General features: G+C 47.3%; 7 protein-coding genes across 8 annotated transcripts; 3 read left to right on the top strand and 4 right to left on the bottom strand.

Annotated features, from left to right (window-relative positions):
* The first annotated feature begins 32 nt into the window (after positions 1-32).
* Positions 33-4980, top strand: BDBG_06603 (potassium ion channel Yvc1). Its single transcript, XM_002623118.2, has 5 exons — positions 33-439; positions 584-911; positions 1027-1964; positions 2053-2193; positions 2289-4980. Exons 1-5 carry the CDS (start codon positions 364-366, stop codon positions 2846-2848), a joined length of 2043 nt encoding a protein of 680 aa, XP_002623164.1. The 5' UTR covers positions 33-363; the 3' UTR covers positions 2849-4980.
* Positions 957-7615, bottom strand: BDBG_06602. 2 transcript variants are annotated; one of them, XM_031722682.1, is made up of 6 exons: positions 6068-7615; positions 5933-5955; positions 5383-5873; positions 4954-5328; positions 4685-4904; positions 957-4620 (listed from the first exon to the last, which is right to left on the bottom strand). In XM_031722682.1, exons 1-6 carry the CDS (start codon positions 6344-6346, stop codon positions 4017-4019), a joined length of 1992 nt encoding a protein of 663 aa, XP_031579522.1. In that variant the 5' UTR covers positions 6347-7615; the 3' UTR covers positions 957-4016. The 2 variants fall into 2 exon arrangements, with proteins under 2 accessions (XP_031579522.1, XP_031579523.1); XM_031722683.1 differs by having other exon boundaries at positions 2881-4620; positions 5383-5965.
* A 51-nt stretch (positions 7616-7666) lies between these two features.
* On the bottom strand, positions 7667-8412 carry BDBG_17420 (uncharacterized protein; the record flags this gene model as incomplete). The annotated part of the gene is made up of 1 exon (XM_031725143.1): positions 7667-8412. One exon carries the CDS (start codon positions 8410-8412, stop codon positions 8062-8064), a length of 351 nt encoding a protein of 116 aa, XP_031579521.1. The 3' UTR covers positions 7667-8061.
* Positions 8413-8441: 29 nt separating this feature from the next.
* BDBG_17419 (uncharacterized protein) lies at positions 8442-9085 on the bottom strand (the record flags this gene model as incomplete). Its single annotated transcript, XM_031725142.1, has 4 exons — positions 8442-8739; positions 8790-8837; positions 8929-8956; positions 9046-9085. The coding sequence occupies 4 exons, from the start codon at positions 9083-9085 to the stop codon at positions 8442-8444; spliced, it is 414 nt and encodes a 137-aa protein (XP_031579520.1).
* Positions 9038-11009, top strand: BDBG_06600 (SIR2 family histone deacetylase). The gene is made up of 2 exons (XM_002623115.2): positions 9038-10144; positions 10218-11009. Exons 1-2 carry the CDS (start codon positions 9688-9690, stop codon positions 10784-10786), a joined length of 1026 nt encoding a protein of 341 aa, XP_002623161.1. The 5' UTR covers positions 9038-9687; the 3' UTR covers positions 10787-11009.
* A 16-nt stretch (positions 11010-11025) lies between these two features.
* Positions 11026-15858, top strand: BDBG_06599 (ATPase). The gene is made up of 4 exons (XM_031722681.1): positions 11026-11297; positions 11365-14647; positions 14727-14863; positions 14942-15858. Coding segments are annotated over exons 1-4 (3882 nt in total). The 5' UTR covers positions 11026-11295; the 3' UTR covers positions 15402-15858.
* Positions 15510-17138, bottom strand: BDBG_06598 (glycolipid transfer protein HET-C2). Its single transcript, XM_031722680.1, has 4 exons — positions 16843-17138; positions 16719-16777; positions 16527-16645; positions 15510-16409 (listed from the first exon to the last, which is right to left on the bottom strand). Exons 1-4 carry the CDS (start codon positions 16985-16987, stop codon positions 16106-16108), a joined length of 627 nt encoding a protein of 208 aa, XP_031579518.1. The 5' UTR covers positions 16988-17138; the 3' UTR covers positions 15510-16105.
* Between the last annotated feature and the right edge of the window lie 2 nt (positions 17139-17140).

The following is a 17140-nucleotide window of genomic DNA, read 5'->3' as shown; positions in this document are numbered from 1 at the left end:
ACAAATACCAAGCCATAGATATCTCTCCGTTTCGTGGCTGGCTGTAACTCTCCACGTCTCAGAGGCAATTGTTTCGTCGAACTCTCCTTGGGTTTTACTAGGAGCTATTTAATCGATCGCGGTGTGGATCGACGCTAACAATGTAGTTAACGTTAACTAATAATGTAGATTCACTCCCCGCAGCAATTGGCCCAATGCTTCTCCCCCAGAACCTCCTCGTCTCACCAAACCATGACTGAGTGAAGAGATGGCTGCCCATTGAAGATAACTACTCTCTGTATCCCCTCTTCTGCTCGTCAGCAATAACCATACCCGACTTCTATTTCCACTTGAAAACCATATCGCTGCAATAGCTGCTCCAAAATGGTACGGTGGGCCAGTCTGTTTAGTTCTGACGGTCACCGTCGAGCTCATCGGGAGCTCCATGAAGGCCGCAGATGTAAGTGATTTATTTATGTCGTCAGACTACATGCCTCTCTCAATTGCTACAAACAACTCTATTTTCATTTCTCTTCCTCTGGTAAACTAAAAGTCGTACTCTCTACACATGTGCATTGTAATATTGACAGGAAGCCGTAAATAGTGCTCCCTGTGCGACGCAACGAAGCCTTGCCACCAGCGTTGCCGGCTAAGGAGGTCACCAAGGTCGCCCTCCGCTTGAAGTACCAGATCGAACAGGTTATCTCCTGCGAGCTCGACGAAGATGCTGTGACCAAGGCGAATAGCAACGTTATCACCAAGGCCGTGATCCAGACCGCACGCGAAGCGGGTGGCGAGGAGCACAAGGCATGCGTGGTGTACTGCCTGCTTGTCTGTCTGCGATGGTTCAAGCTGCAAGCACTAGCAGAACTCTGGGACTCAGATCTCCATCAACTGAGAGCTGTGGCCTGCGAAATGCTCGCGAAGAGAATGTATGTTCATTTTTATTCTATGGCTTCCGCTCACACTCCATCTGGCCTGCGTGAAAATGGGCCATGCTCTTTGTTGATATGTTTATTTATTTATATATTTATTTACATTTCACAGAATCGAAGCTGAAGAAAACCAAGACTACCTCATGCACGATGTGCTCTTGAAACGCTACTCGATGTGCATTGATGGAGAAAATACCCCTCCCGTCAACGCTGTCGAACGGGCGGTTGATCTTCATGCCTTACGAGTAATTGGGTCCTCTGGCTACCAGAAATGCATCAAGTATCTCTGGCATGGTTGGCTGTGCCAGGACGATAAAGACCCTTCCACCTTCATCGAATACCCAGAAAGAGTCAACACACATTACTGGTCACACGTCAACCCTGATAGACTGAGAGCCCCAATCTATCAGAATACGGTGCAGATATTCTTCTCTCTGTTGTACCTGGTCCTATATACGATCGTGATAAACACGATCAATCCATCTGGTGATCTTGATGTCGTCGAGGGACTTCTCTATATCATGACACTGGGCTTCGTATGCGATGAGATTACCAAGTTTTGGAAAGTAGGGCGCTTCTACTTTGGCTTTTGGAACGCCTTCAATTCCACTCTCTACATTCTGCTTATCGTCTCATTCATCCTACGCGTCGTCGCCCTCACACACTCGCCAGATAGCAGTGACGCTGAGAGAATGAGGTTCAATGCGCTCAGCTATAACTTCTTAGCCTTCTCAGCCCCGATGTTCTGGGGCCGGATATTGCTCTACCTAGACACATTCCGCTTCTTCGGCGCCATGCTCGTGGTCCTGAAGGTCATGATGAAGGAGAGTTTGATATTCTTTGCCCTACTGGGAGTCGTCATCGTTGGATTCTTGCAAGGGTTCATGGGAATGGACCAAGCTGACCCCCAGAACGCCATGACCCCTTCGATTATTCTCCAGGGAATGGCAAACAGTGTCATGCAAAGCCCGGATTTTGGCGTTTTCCAGGAATTCTCGGCCCCCTTTGGTATTCTACTATATTACTTCTTCACCTTCGTGGTGATGGTCAGTAAGTAATCCTCCCGAAACCCTCACGCCATATCGATTCTGCCTGCGTATTGTAGATATACAGCAATGTCTGACCACCGTCCATCTAGTCCTCCTTAACATCCTCATTGCTCTATATAACAGCGCATACGAGGATATCACCGGCAACGCTATAGACGAATACATGGCCCTATTCGCACACAGAACTCTGCAATTCGTCCGCGCCCCTGATGAAAACGTTTTCATAGCACGTACGTCTCCCACTGATTCCACTACCTCTCTTCTCTCTCATCAACAAAACTGATCATCACTGTTTTGCCACTAACAAAACCACCCCCTTAATCAGCTTTCAACTTAATCGAAATCTTCCTCCTCATCATCCCCTTCGAATGGTGGCTCCCCACAGCCCGCTACGAGCGCCTAAACCACTACGTAATGGGCGTGATCTACTCTCCCTTGCTCCTCATCACCGCCCTGGTCGAGACGCTGAACGCCAGACGTATCCGCCTCAACCGCCGCCTGGGCGAAGAAGATGACGACACGGTCCAGGAATGGGAAGAAGCGGCACAGGACCTGCTTATGGATTTCCAGGCGGAGAATTGGGATCTGAAGGTTTCGGAGACGAAGCCGAATGTCGAGCTTGACCCGTGCGTGTTGGAGGTTAGGGAGTTGAAAGGGCAGGTTGCTGAGTTGATGGGTGTGGTTAAGAGGTTGAAGGAAGAGGTGGAAGGGGTTAGACGTGGTGGTGGTGGCGGCGGTGGGGCAGTTGTTAATGGGGTTGATGAGGTGGGTGGAAACGAGGGGAGTAGCGTGGATGGAAATGGAGGAGATACGGAGGTGGTTAATGGGGAGGAAGGGACCGCGGCAGAGACAGGAGGGGATACAACAGGGGAACCACAAGAATGATCTTGACTTCACTGCACTACTCGGAAAGACCTTGTTGCCCTCTTCCCTACACCTGCCACGGTACACCGTATCTGAAGAAGCCGTTGGATGTGTTCTGCCTTTAACTGCGTTAATTATTTGTCGTCTTTTTGCTCTCCGAGGTGGCCTTGAGGCGGATTTTGTCTTTCCGGATTTTCTATTATGACTTGTTGTATGCCCAATTTGTTTGGATACGGGGTGGCTCTCTCCTTGTCGGCCCCTCCGGCATGGCCAATGATTATGTTTTTATCGTCATTTGGGCTCCGCATATGCTATCAGTCTGCTTGCTTTGGCTTTTGTCCCTTCCTTTCTTCCTATTGGTTCAATATATGCTTCGCTAGGGGCCGGGGGTTTGGTGTGGTGTTGATCCCATATACACCAGCCTGAGTATACCCCCGCGTGTGGGACTCTTCTACACACAGCGAATGGCGAATCACACTATCCCACAGAGCCAATATTCATGCTACAGACATCAATTTCATATTAAGTGATATGTATGTGCATAGGTATGGAAGGGGAAATCAGAATACACATATATAGTAACACCGATAAGTAACTCCCGCTAGGTCGATGCGCCCAAGAATGGAAAGAAAAGGCAGATACATATATGACAAGCAATAGCTAGCCTCCTTGTCCAAAAATAAATAGACGAAAGAAGAACGCCATTGGTTCCCTTCAACGGAATGCGTAACCTCCGGCACCGTGTCTATATATCCAAAAAAAAAAAAAAAAAGGAAAAAGAAGGCAATCCAAAAAGGACGTAAGACTGATGGGAAACAAATGGTAAGATAACAAAACCAGGCTAAAATAGGAAAAGGATGGCATCGCTTTGATGTTGTCGTGGAATTTGCGCCAAAGATGTCATAAAACTCAGAAATAAGAAAAGTCGTTGCGTTCGCGTCGTTTCATCAATTTGGAGGATAGGAAAAGAGTCTCGAGAATAAATACGGTCGATCGGGACGGATGGTGGATGAGGGCGCTGTGCTGTCCGGCGATAGTGGCATTGAGCCTAGGTTGAGTCGGGGATTATATTAAAATTTGACAATTGAGTTGATATAAATCAAGTCATCCACTTCAAAAAAGGAAAACTTGCGGTTTCTTGAGGTGTGCAGCAGAAAAGGTATATATAAAAATGAGGTACGGTCTCGCTTCAGGAAATTTGGCCGGAATATAGTCCTTCAAAGTCCAACTGGCCAATCATTCCATTAACGCGATCAATCTCTTTACTGAGGTCCTCGGCATTTTGAGCAAGGCTGCTTGCCTCATCGTATTTGCGTCTGCGGTAGGCGTCAGCGATCATTTCAGTTACGAAGAACTTCTGCTCCTCAAGCACGATGAGGCGTTCGCGGAGAGATTTTTCTTCCGTTTCAAGTGCGGAGATCGCGCTGCTATTGTCGCTAGCTAGACTAGTAGTGCTATTTACACTATCTCGGTTGCCGTATCTTATTGCGGCGAGAGCGCTGGTGCCGCCGTTCATCGTTCCGGTGTTGGTATTAGGGAGAAGCTTGCTACCGTGGGGAGTTGCATGTTTAAGGACTTTGGGGAGTGATTTTAAGGGAAGCATATGGAGATGTAGGAAATTCGTGGCTTGATGGTAGATAGCTTTCTGGAGCTTGGCCTGTGTTGGAGATTGTGTTGGCAGGTCGCGTATTCGTCTGGCGGCAACGTCATACTGAGCGAAGGAATCCATCAGGCGCCTACGAACTTTGGAGGCATCGGAAAGCTGGGTAGGGGACGGGGTTTTGTCCGGGTCTCTGTATTGGGAAATTAAGTGATGAGACTACTGGGAAGGCCTTGGAGTGGTGGGCTAAAACTAACTGTAATGCGGAAAGCAATTTTTGGAATCTTGGCAATAGCAACCGAATGCCTTTCTCAAATTGTACCAGATTCTTATATGCCCGAAGATCCGGGGGCTCTTTAATGAGGTCTTGGGCAACATCTCTTCGGTCAAATATAGTAGATTTACACTCTTTACAAAGACGAACGTCAATGTTGATTTTTTCGTGGGTCGTCGGCGGTTTCTCTGAAACTTGAATGTCTTCCACTGATCAGTACGAGTGAAACAAAGCTGGGATCATTAAACATACTTGGAGAAATTTCTAAGCCAACTTCGGAAGAGCATCCTGTTATTGGATCGCCGCAGACCACCCTCCCACATGTTCGACAGTGATGCCTCCTAAATGTGTAACTAGTAAAATCTTGTTGGCAGAATGGACATCTTGGAACGCTTGCATCGTCTTGCCAGCTAACGACGGATTGTTCAAGTTTTTTCCTTTGATCATTCTGCCACGCTATAGACCATCGTCTATTGGCCCCTGATTGAATCTGATCTGCTGGAAGTGTAGAGAGGAGTTGAGTAAGTCGAGTGAGCCGCTTTTCCAGGCGCGAGACTTCCAAAAATGCCTTGTCTACTTTTTGCCTCCGTAAGTCGGTAAATAGCGCAGTGTGGTCACGCTCCTGGCCTTTTCAACGGATTAGTAAAAACGCCCTATCCCTCAAAAAGCTTTGAAGCTTACCGTTATGGCTCTTATACCCCTCCCTCGACTTATAGCAAGTCTCACATACTCTGCACCAGAAGCCGCGAACTGGTTCATGTTGAGCAGATCGGGACAGCTTCATTTGATACATTGTATGCTCCTCGCAAAAAAGCTTCCCGCACTTGCGGCAGTTGACGCTACCGCTGGTAACTGTAAGCCGCTTCTGGCACATAGGTTCTAAACATACATCGTACATTCCACGAGGTTGCCAATGTTCTCTTGTAACCACTTCATCTGGATCCGGTATCCTTGATAGCTCAGGACCTGCCTGACCTAACGGGGTTCGGGTGGGGACGGAAACGGACACTGCCGCATTGTGATTTGATTCGAAGACATCGAGCCCTTTTAGTTTCTGATTCAGGACAGCTAACGGCTGGAATCGTTTCGCCTTCTCCACCTGTATCTGAAACCAGTCCTTCACTTCAACTTGCCGGTCGTCCTCGAGATTCGCGTGTGTATCGTCAAGGTGTCTAGCCCAAACATTAGCGATGAGGCTGGGGGATGTACTAAGCGCGGCCCATATTATTACCTATTCAGTTGCAGCAATGTAAGCTGAGAAAAGCTAGTTAGCATCATAATGAGTCTTTCCCAAAAAAATAACATAAAGTAAAATGGACACAAAAGGTTGTTGTCCAAGCACCAAATAAGGCGGATGTAAACTTACCATCTCTTCGTTGCAAATGGGGCAAGCGAGCCGGGAGCTTCCTGCCGCCGCCGAAGCCCGCGATATAGATGAATCTCCATTTTCCAGTGATATTCGAGACACTATGTCCTGCGTATCTACTGAGATATGAGAGGCAGCACCTTGGGAATTGAGAGAAACGCTGCTGGGCGATGGGGAGTGGAAGCGGGAGTCCTTCCGCGGCGAAGGTGTTGGGACAGTAGGAGTTAAAGACCTTCCACTGCCCAAGACTCGGCCTCCTCCCAGAGTCCTCTTCGGCATAATTTTCGCAGGGAGAGGGAGGCTCGTGAGCACTGAGCTGAGTAGGGATGTTGTAGATATCCCGCCCGGAGAGAGTGTGTGTGTCGAAGTATGACCGGCGTTCGGAGGTTAGTTCTGGGGGCCGGCGGGATACTTTTTGCTTGGCGGTGGAGATCGGTTAATTAGCGGCTGCTTGGCGAGAGCGCTTAGTTAGCCGCGACGAGCGGAAGCAGTAACAAGTAATATTTAATATTGGGACATTTACTATTGCAGAAACTACGGGGTCGCTTCAGACTGTGAATTATGTCAGGACAAGCTTAAATATATTCTAGAGATTCCAATTCCAGATACTCGCCGTAGAATTCATCAAAACCGCAAAAATCCGTGAACAACTTTCCACAGCCAGGAAGTAGCAGTTGCAACAGGTGAGGATTCAAGACACATAGTTTTTCATTTGTAATTTAAGAAACAAAGTAAGTGCGTGATTGGAATGGTGAAGCAGCTATCACAGTTTAGGCATGCAGCTATATAGCTGCAAGGTCAACCTCGAAATACCCATTAACCATGCGCCGATCACAAGAATATTTGCAGATAAATGACTTTTCTGATACTGACTGCTAACAGCGCAACCAAGAAAACCAAGGGTGCAACTCATAAGTCACCTCATGAAGCCACGCACTCCCATAGGCAATACCGCAACAGAATGACATAGATATATCCAAGCAGTTGTAGCCCCTGATCGTGGAAACAGTAGTACCACAGACAAACATTGGGAAAGTTTGGTTTCCACCGGTTCTCTACTTACAACGACGGCATTGAGGATGACCACAACCGTCACATTCCAACCCATTAAATGATGGTTGCCTGCATTGGCAGCAGCGGAAAGCGTATTGCGGTTTAGGGGATCGATATGATTTAGAAGTGGAAGCAAAGCTGCTTGGTTCTCGATCTGTAGCAAAATCTGGGCATTGGATCTTGGCGGGAGAAGAGAAAGCTTGTCCCATTGTGGTTTTTAGTGGTTTCGCAATTGTGAATATAAGACACTTGGAAGGAAATGGGGGGAGGGAGGAGTTAAGGGGAAGGCTGTTTGTAAAGGGATGGCAAAGTCTGTCACGAGCTCGTATGAGTGGGGTAGCTCGGCAGATGGGTAGGAAGATTGTTATAGGATATGCTATGTGGCTGAGAGCCGGTTTATCGTTGGGGTATATTTGATGCTGGCGAGGCGTGAGAAGAGGAATAAACAGGTTGCTTGGCGAGGATCAAATTCAGTAAGAATAGGGTAGCCTAAAGGTGGTGATAGTGGAAAGTAGAGAGTTGGAAACGAGAAAACTGATTCATGTGCTTATATATAAAGTTAGGTCTTTCCTTAATGGCCCAGGTATAATCAGTGACATATCCACGCAAAGAGAGTGAACAAACGGAATATGAATGGCGTTTTATGAAGGATGATTTATTTGCTCTAAGGGCATTCATTATATTATCAGCAAAACTGAAACATTCATTCCAGGAACCAAATATGCGCCGTCAAGCCAGTGTGTGTAAAGTTGAGAAAGCTAATCAGTGAATGTTAGCCTGTGCATTGCAGGGCAGTTTGTATGCTGTAGCTTTTGCCGTTTACAAACTGGAGAGTGAAGCTTCCACGGGGCGCCATTGAAAGCAGTCTCGCGGCACAGGTAAAATATAACTCTGCCAGTGAAGGTCGGAGATTGCAAGAGTAACGGCCCTCTACATCAAAATTACCCGTCCAGTCTGCACTTACACTGCCATGAGCTCTTAATTCCCATTCGGGATGGTGGTTTCCTCGGGCCAAATTTGTAGCAGGTCCATAACATCGTAATTGCCTTGGGCAGCAGCATATTGCAACGGCGTGACGTTTCTAGAATCTCGTGTATGGGAATATACATTGCTTGTTGCAAGAGAAGATTAACAATCTCCACATGGCCAAGTTCCGCTGCCTTTGACAGTGGTGCAAGGAGCTCATAGTCCAGACAATGAATGACGGCTGGCGGTACTCGATTGAGTATTAGCTGTACACAATCGGTGTACCCCTTTATGGTGGCGATGTGTAGAGCCGTCCTCCCTAACATATCGCAGCATGCTAAAGTTGCGTCGTTTTCTAATAAGAGAGGAGGGTCGTTGCTTCAATGTTCTTTAGGAAAATAGCGGTGTATAACGCATTCCCAAAGAACATATCCTCATGGTCAACGTTTGCTCCCTTTGCCAGGAGAATTTTAAGAAGGTCAACATCATTCTCGTACGAGGCTGCCGTTAAAGCTCTGTCTAGAACGCCTTTTGGAGGATACGACCTTTTGTATCTCCGTCGTAACTTTCTGGACATCCTCGAATCGGTAAGATATATGAATGTCGCCCCACAGAGAGGCTTCATAGCTCTCGCGCGGTACATCCTGGCTTTTCTGATTATCATGGGAAGATTCGCAACCATGTAGTCCGCTGTTGAACGTACGGCATCAACGAGCGCGCAAGATCCCAGAAAAGAGGCCTTAAGAGATAACTAGATAGTCACCCGAGTCATAAATGTTGGATACAGCTGCAAGAAGCCAAAAAGTCCCGGCGACGTATCTGTTATTATGCGCTCAACAAACACGCTCAGAACATGGGCGTCAAACCTCCCTACAAGAAAGTGTTAGCTGCAAAGTCAATTATCCGGGTATGCGACTACATTAACTATGTCACTTAAGCAATTTATTGTTACTGCATACATATCTCAACCGCAACAGACCCTGAGACGGCGGAGTTCATCGTGTTCAAACTCATGAACTTTATGCGCATACATCCCTTCAAATCGGATGCCGTCAAGAGCCTTCTGAAAAATCAGCGGCAATATTTCGTTGGGAAGATATGGTGTGCGCTGCTAAGTAAGTTCTCAAATGTTTCGACTAGATCAAGGGTTTCCTAGTCAATTAATGTCCGGGCTTCTGCCACTCAGGTTTGGGCGACGGGGTAAGTACCAAGGGTAAGCCGCTGTATATGGTATATGTTAAGATAAGATACTTTGTGAAGGATTGGAATAAATATCCACAAGTGTATGGTCAATGGCTGTCGGGACCCCCGGAACTTTGGTCTCAGCCCCCTATATTTAGTTTAGTTGTTTTTGTTAAATACTGGATATTGAGTCAAACAAGGGTAGAGAAATAAACAAAGAGCACAACGCTCGATTAACTACGGAGTATTTATGTGTAACTAATGCTGATAGGCCGAAACCAAGGCAAACAACTGCGGGATACATAGCAAGCACAACAAACATGGCAACCTTCCGGTTGCAACAGCGTCCTTTCGTCCCTCTAAACTCACCTGGCAACAGGCAATAACGATTGTGTTGTTTGCTATTTGCCGTGACAAAAATGTCTAAGCCAGCGAGTCCCCCCGCCACAGTCTGGCAAGGAATCGACCGTGCCTTGGCAAGCCAAATCGAAGCTACCTATGTTGCTCGACAGAGAGCTCATTTACGTGCCGAGAGGACGCCGGCTGCTACTTTCGTCATTGACAGTGCCTCGTGCGACTCGTTCAAAACACATGTGAAGTCATCGAAGCGTATCCTCACGCTTCTTGGGGCTGGACTATCTGCTGCTTCCGGGATCGGAACATATGTGGATGAAGGCAGATTCTGGAGAACTCACAATGTTCGGCGGTTATGTACATACGGTGCATTTCGCGAGGACCCAAGCCGGGTATGGTGGTTCTATAGCGATAGGCGAAGAGGGGCGATGAAGGCAGAACCCAACAAGGCACATTACGCCCTGGCCAAGCTGGCTAGGAAATTGGGAAATGGGATGCTGACCGTGTGTCAAAACATTGATAGTAAGCTATACTCAACCAGGCGGCAGGAGGCCTTGATTTTTCGAAGCGGGATTTAACAGCCACAATAACGTAGGACTTTGCCCCCGCGCTGGACAACCTGAAACTTCTACTGTCTATCTGCATGGCGATTACTTCACGATCAAATGTAGCTCAGAGAGCTGCACATATAGCCGCGCGGACGATAACGACCCAATCGTGCCCGCCCTCACGCTTCCCAGCACTCATTCCATCTCCGATCCAGATTTCCCCTTGCCTCACGTTCCAGAGGAATCGCTTCCTCGCTGTCCTAGCTGTTCTTCTTTACTCCGCCCCGGCGTGACGTGGTTTGGAGAAACCATGCCTCCTGCCCAGACTAAGAGGGTTCATGACTGGCTGCAGCAAATTGATAGAGACCCTGAGAGCAATGGCCACATAGACTTGGTGCTTGTAATCGGTACAGCTGCTACGGTTCATCCGGTTTTGTCTTTAGTTACCCAAGCCAGAAAGAAGGGTGCCAAGGTCTGCGTTGTAAATCCTGATCGGGAGTCCGCGCAAAAAGTCGGGGGCATGGATGAAGGAAATTGGTGGTTTAGGGGCGGTGCGGAAGAAGTATTGCCAGAGATTTTCAAGGAGGTCATCGGGGACGCTGAGGAAGTTTCGTAGAAAAGCGATATACAAGCGCTCTGCCGACGCTTTGCTCAAAAACCCGTAGTTTTCAAACAAGTTCCGATTTTAAAATGATATTCTCAAGGCAATCTTTCGTGATTGCTGTGTAGTATTATGTCCACGAACTCACTTTTGTGAACCCAGAGAATGTCTGTTGATATCTTTGACAAGTCCTTGGACGCTTGCCGCAGACGTCCACGGTTCGACGAATACTTTCATCCGGCCGCGCCTAAACCCGTGGATCTGGGTTCGATTACATAAGCGTCATAAAGACCAACATGCCAGAAAATGAATTTCCAACAAGTTCAAGATCGAAGCTGGTTTACAAAGACGGCACATACACAGCTTCAATCAACAGCTGCGAGACATTCTTTTTTCTCCTTGAGCTCCTGGGTCCTGCGCTTGGTATAGCTGTCATCTTGATATAGACTCTCCTCATGGGACTTGGTTTCCGCATATCCTCTCCACCTCCCTGATTGCGCGCTTCCAAAGCCAGCTCCGGCATCATGTAAGTGTCTGTCGACATAAACTGGAGTGAGCCTTGAGTATAATTCCGAGCTAACATTGGCACAAAGGCCGCGCCTTGTCGATAACACTCAGATACAGTCTGCGTCGTTACATAACCCACTTCCGCTTCAGCTCCATACCTATGTGTGGCCATTCCTGATCATCTGGCCAGCGTTCCTTGCCGTCTACCTCTCCCCCGAACGTTATGATACCTATATCCAGGGTTCAGAGTGGACATTCCTATGGGCAGGAGGAATATTTTCCTTACAGGCATTAGTATGGCTATCGACGAAATGGAACGTTAATGTCGACGCTTTGTTCACCACGACTACGGCAAAATCGGTACATTCAGCAAAACTTATCAAGGTTTCGCCGGTGGTCAACGCCGGATCTGCGGAAATTTGCCCATTGGTTCGAGAAAAATATGGCGGAAAGGATGATATCTCTTTTCTATTCCAGAAGCGCCGATTCTTGTATTATCCGGATAGAAAATGTTTCGCACCACTTTCGTACGCTATTGACGCAGAACCGAAACCTCTCCTCAAGACTTTCCAACACAGCCAAGGGTTGAAGACAGATAGGGAAATTGATGAGACTCAAAACCACTATGGTGACAATACGTTCGATATTCCTGTTCCTACCTTTACCGAACTATTCAAGGAACATGCTGTCGCGCCTTTCTTCGTGTTCCAAGTCTTTTGCGTCGGGCTCTGGATGTTGGATGAATACTGGTATTACTCGCTATTCACTCTCTTTATGTTGGTGACTTTCGAAAGCACGGTTGTATGGCAACGGCAAAGGACGCTTAATGAATTCCGAGGCATGAGCATAAAACCATACGACGTTTGGGTTTACCGAAAGAACGCATGGACCGAGATCACGAGCGATAAATTACTCCCAGGCGACGTTCTATCTGTCAATCGGACGAAAGAAGACAGCGGCGTGGCATGCGATATTCTCATGATTGAAGGCAGTGTAATTGTTAATGAAGCTATGCTTTCTGGCGAAAGTACCCCTCTGCTCAAAGACTCCATCCAGCTTCGACCGGGCGACGATCAGATTGATTCCGAGGGCTTGGACAAGAACTCCTTCTTATATGGCGGGACAAAGGTTCTACAAATTACGCATCCCAATTCTTCAGATTCGCTTCCCAATGGTCTTCCGACTCCTCCTGACAATGGTGCTCTGGGTGTCGTTGTGAAAACTGGCTTTGAAACCAGCCAAGGCAGTCTAGTGCGCACCATGATTTACTCCACGGAGCGTGTTTCTGCGAACAATGTGGAAGCCTTGTTGTTTATTTTGTTCCTCTTAATGTTTGCTATTGCTGCCTCTTGGTATGTCTGGCAGGAGGGTGTCGCAAGGGACCGAAAGCGATCCAAGTTACTGTTGGACTGCGTTTTGATCATCACTAGTGTGGTTCCTCCTGAACTCCCAATGGAGTTGAGCCTAGCGGTCAACACCAGCCTGGCTGCGCTCAGCAAGTTTGCCATTTTCTGTACCGAACCATTCCGAATTCCCTATGCCGGACGAATTGATATTGCATGCTTCGATAAAACTGGAACCCTCACCGGTGAAGATCTCTTGGTAGATGGAATTGCTGGCCTTACCTTGGGACATGCAGGTGCAAAAACTGACAAACATGGAGCCCACACTGATATTACTCCCGTTGAAAAAGTCGCGAATGAGACAACCCTTGTCCTCGCCACAGCACACGCCCTTGTGAAATTGGATGAAGGGGAGATTGTTGGTGACCCGATGGAAAAAGCAACGTTGACTTCTCTTGGATGGGTCCTGGGTCGTAATGATATTTTGACAAGCAAGGCCACCGGAGTATCACGACAACCGGGCCGGGCTCTCGATTCCGTTCAAATCAAACGAAGATTCCAATTTTCTTCTGCTCTAAAACGCCAAAGTGCCATTGCGACCGTTGTTAGCACTGATCGACAGACATCAAAAAAGCTCAAAGGGACATTTGTTGGTGTCAAAGGTGCCCCTGAAACCATCAGAGCCATGCTGGTTTCCACCCCTCCCCATTATGAAGAAACGTTCAAATACTTTACTCGCAACGGTGCTCGTGTTCTCGCTCTTGGCTACAAGTACCTCTCTACCGAGTCGGAACTCGGCCAAGGACGAATTAATAATCTGAAAAGAGAGGATGTGGAATCGGACCTGCACTTTGCCGGATTTCTCGTTTTGCAATGTCCTTTGAAAGATGATGCTGTAAAGGCACTTCGCATGCTCAATGAGAGCAGTCACCGTGTTGTTATGATCACTGGTGATAACCCTCTCACTGCAGCTCATGTTGCTCGTCAGGTAGAAATAGTTGACAGAGAAGTCCTGATTCTTGATGCACCAGAGAACGACAACTCTGGGACAAAGCTAGTATGGCGGACTATCGACGATACTTTCAGTGTTGATGTTGACCCCACCCAACCTTTGGACCGTGAAATTCTGGCAACCAAGGATCTTTGCGTTACTGGCTATGCACTAGCGAAGTTCAAGAACCAGAAGGGTTTTTCCGATCTTCTCCGACATACTTGGGTATATGCTCGCGTCTCCCCGAAACAGAAGGAAGATATTCTGCTGGGTATGAAGGATGCTGGATACACGACTCTTATGTGTGGCGATGGTACCAATGATGTTGGTGCACTTAAACAAGCTCACGTTGGTGTTGCCTTGTTGAATGGCTCTCAGGATGATCTCAATAAGATTGCGGAGCACTGGAGGAACAACAAGATGAAAGAGATCTACGAGAAACAAGTTTCATTGATGCAAAGGTTTAACCAACCCGCTCCCCCAGTTCCCGCAAACGTGGCGCATCTGTATCCTCCCGGGCCAAACAATCCGCACTACGAAAAAGCAATGATTCGTGAGGCACAAAGGAAGGGAATCACTGGCCCCGCTGCGACTGAAGGAAATGGGGTCCCAACTGTTACCTCTCCAGGCGCCCAGGCGATACAACAATCGAACGCGAACCTAACGCCTCAGCAACGTCAACAACAGCAGGCGTCACTCGCCGCGGCCGGATTTGCCGATAAGCTGACGGCCACAATGATGGAGCAAGAATTAGATGACAGCGAGCCACCCACTATCAAACTTGGCGATGCTTCGGTTGCAGCACCTTTCACTAGCAAGCTTGCAAACGTGATCGCAATCCCGAATATCATCCGCCAAGGCCGGTGCACGCTGGTTGCAACTATCCAAATGTATAAGATCCTAGCGCTTAACTGTCTAATTAGTGCATACAGCTTAAGTGTCATATATCTTGACGGTATTAGATTTGGAGATGGCCAGGCGACTATCAGTGGCATACTCATGAGTGTATGCTTTTTGTCAATTTCTCGTGCGAAGGTATGTACATACCTCCAACCCATCATTGATTTTGGTATTGTGTCAACAGGAGATCTCACACAAACCGAACTTCAAATAGTCTGTCGAAGGCCTCTCTAAGGAACGGCCACAACCTAACATTTTCAATATGTACATTATGGGGTCCGTCCTGGGCCAATTTGCCATTCACGTCGCAACCTTGATATATCTGTCCAGCTACGTTTATACTATTGAGCCGTAAGTCCCCTCTTTTAAATCGCACGCTATAAAATACCATACCCCATAGATCTGACTAACGTTCTTTAAATCCTACAGTAAAAAAGAAGAAATCGATCTAGAAGGCGAATTCGAACCTTCCCTCCTTAACAGCGCCATCTACCTCCTCCAACTAATCCAACAAATCTCCACCTTCTCCATAAACTACCAAGGCCGCCCATTCCGCGAATCCATTCGCGAAAATCGCGGCATGTACTGGGGTCTCATTTTGACATCCGGTGTCGCTTTTTCCTGTGCGACGGAGTTCATCCCGGAGCTCAACGAGAAGCTCCGCCTTGTTCCATTCAGCACTGGGTTCAAAGTCACGCTGACAGCGCTGATGTTGGCAGACTACGCTGGCTGCTGGCTCATCGAGAATCTATTGAAGAGGTATTTCAGTGACTATAGACCGAAGGATATCGCTGTTCGGAGGCCGGATCAGTTGGCGAAGGAAGAGGAGAGGAAGAGGAAAGAGGCGGAGGCGGAGGAGGATGAGAAAGAATCGACGAGGAAGGTTTGATTTTTATAGAGATGTGAGTTTGTGATAGATATTTGGGGTTGGGGGGGTTTAATTAACAATTTTCTTCTACTCTATTTCCCGAGTTTGATAATGATTTACTTTCTTTTCCTTTTTTTGTTTTAGTTTTGGCTTTTTATAAATAAAATAATATGTCTGATGTGAATATTATGGCATGGAATCATGTACATGTACAACATCTCTCTGACAAATAGATATACTTCTTTACTGTCCTGTACTTGTCTTTCTGCTACTGACATTGTAGAGTACAAGAGCGAGTGCGCAAAATGTCTATATCGGCCTTGAAAGGCCTGAGATATGCTCTATGATGACTGGAGTAGAATTGACTAGATCAGCTATTTGGTTTACTTCCTTATTTTCTGTAGCATATGAGGAGGTTTAATCTCCCCAATATCTATTTACACAGGTTTTGCACACTGCTCCGTATATATGTAACCGTTCTTCAACACGATTCATTGGCAGTGCGCATATATTGGGGTTTTCGCAGTTGAAATTGTGGCCCAAAAGGCAGCCGTGTGATGTCATATATATAATCGAATATCTATTGTGGAAAAGGGGGATCGGTTTGATCCAGCCACAAAATGAAATCGTTCCCTATATTTGAAACAATGAGAAATATTGAGGGAAATCGAGAACACAACAAAGAAAACCGGACAAAGAAGAAGGCATCAATCTATCCCACGCTACTATGATATCGCTTTCTTCACCTCTGGCGTCTCCAGGAAGTCCTTGAGGATGGACACTATCTTCTCCAAAGAAGCCGTGGACAGTTCCAGAGCTGCCTGGCACTTGGCCGGATCATCACCCAGCTTCCTGTAGAAATCCTTGCGGTAAGGGGTTGCTCCCATTGCGGCGACAAAAATGGGTTTCACAAGGAAATTGTGGTGGGGTTTCAGGGTATCGCCGTAGGCCGCACGGAATGAGGCAGACAATTCTTCGTTGGGGTGGGAGATATTGTGACGAAGGGCTTTGGCAGTAAAGTCAAGGCCCCTTCATAAATTTTTTTATAGCAGTAGTTAGTAACTACTTATCTTGATTCCTCGAGGCGGGTAATTAAGGGGTGGAAATAGGTTTGTATTCTATTTTCCATTGCCGTACACAACGTACCGGAGAAGCCAGAGCAAGCCACCGCTGGCAGTGTTTTTTTTAGCTTTTAATTCATTAAGAACGAGCGCTTGGAGAGTCTCTGATTCTGCGGGCGCAGCAAGCTGTCTATCTCTGATTTTCTGAAAAGGGATGGTGTAATTAGCACCAGTAAAGGCTAGGGAAAGAAAGGCGGGGTTGGGGGGGTTTCGGTACCTTGATGTTACCCAGCAGGTCATTTTTGACTGGAGTAAAAGCAACAGAACCAAGGAGATCTAGCGGTAGCATCAAGTATTAGCTTCGATAAGCTAATACATGTTCATATGAAAGGTAGATATACCAAAGAGCGTCGTCAGAGCCTCAGCAGCTTCGAGGAACTCGGAGGTTGTTATGGCGTTGTCGTCAGAAACGGGGACTGCATCAAAGCCTCTTTGGAGAGTATCGAACCAGGTTCCGCCTGGGGGAATGACTTGGGTATTGGCCATGGCTTCTTTAAATATACTCTAGGGAGGTATTCTATTCCAAATGAAAGGGGCCAGTCCGACAACAGCAGCAGTGAGAGTAGATGGATGTTGATGTATTAGAAAGTCACTCCGCGCAAGCAATTGTCCCCTACACAGCAAAGGATCAAACTGCGC

The sequence above is a fragment of the Blastomyces gilchristii genome (genome assembly GCF_000003855.2).
Source record: "Blastomyces gilchristii SLH14081 genomic scaffold supercont1.14, whole genome shotgun sequence".
Lineage (NCBI taxonomy): Eukaryota > Fungi > Ascomycota > Eurotiomycetes > Onygenales > Ajellomycetaceae > Blastomyces > Blastomyces gilchristii.
The sequence above is the reverse complement of the archived record's forward strand: the minus strand, read 5'-3'. Positions and strand labels throughout refer to the sequence as shown.

What these genes read in the sequence shown, in the direction of transcription:
- BDBG_06600 (XM_002623115.2), top strand. Translation starts at nt 9,688, where the DNA reads ATGTCTAAGCCAGCGAGTCCCCCCGCCACAGTCTGGCAAGGAATCGAC. An exon ending in CGTGTGTCAAAACATTGATA is followed by an intron (nt 10,145 to 10,217) that starts GTAAGCTATACT and finishes ACAATAACGTAG; the next exon opens with GACTTTGCCCCCGCGCTGGA.
- BDBG_06603 (XM_002623118.2), top strand. Translation starts at nt 364, where the DNA reads ATGGTACGGTGGGCCAGTCTGTTTAGTTCTGACGGTCACCGTCGAGCT. An exon ending in CACCTTCGTGGTGATGGTCA is followed by an intron (nt 1,965 to 2,052) that starts GTAAGTAATCCT and finishes CCGTCCATCTAG; the next exon opens with TCCTCCTTAACATCCTCATT. An exon ending in TGAAAACGTTTTCATAGCAC is followed by an intron (nt 2,194 to 2,288) that starts GTACGTCTCCCA and finishes CCCCTTAATCAG; the next exon opens with CTTTCAACTTAATCGAAATC.
- BDBG_06598 (XM_031722680.1), bottom strand. Translation starts at nt 16,987, where the DNA reads ATGGCCAATACCCAAGTCATTCCCCCAGGCGGAACCTGGTTCGATACT. An exon ending in GGCTCTGACGACGCTCTTTG is followed by an intron (nt 16,778 to 16,842) that starts GTATATCTACCT and finishes TGCTACCGCTAG; the next exon opens with ATCTCCTTGGTTCTGTTGCT. An exon ending in GGCTTGCTCTGGCTTCTCCG is followed by an intron (nt 16,410 to 16,526) that starts GTACGTTGTGTA and finishes AAATTTATGAAG; the next exon opens with GGGCCTTGACTTTACTGCCA.
- BDBG_06602 (XM_031722682.1), bottom strand. Translation starts at nt 6,346, where the DNA reads ATGCCGAAGAGGACTCTGGGAGGAGGCCGAGTCTTGGGCAGTGGAAGG. An exon ending in GGGGTATAAGAGCCATAACG is followed by an intron (nt 5,329 to 5,382) that starts GTAAGCTTCAAA and finishes TCCGTTGAAAAG; the next exon opens with GCCAGGAGCGTGACCACACT. An exon ending in TGGCTTAGAAATTTCTCCAA is followed by an intron (nt 4,905 to 4,953) that starts GTATGTTTAATG and finishes GATCAGTGGAAG; the next exon opens with ACATTCAAGTTTCAGAGAAA.
- BDBG_06599 (XM_031722681.1), top strand. An exon ending in TGTCAATTTCTCGTGCGAAG is followed by an intron (nt 14,648 to 14,726) that starts GTATGTACATAC and finishes AACTTCAAATAG; the next exon opens with TCTGTCGAAGGCCTCTCTAA. An exon ending in TACGTTTATACTATTGAGCC is followed by an intron (nt 14,864 to 14,941) that starts GTAAGTCCCCTC and finishes TAAATCCTACAG; the next exon opens with TAAAAAAGAAGAAATCGATC.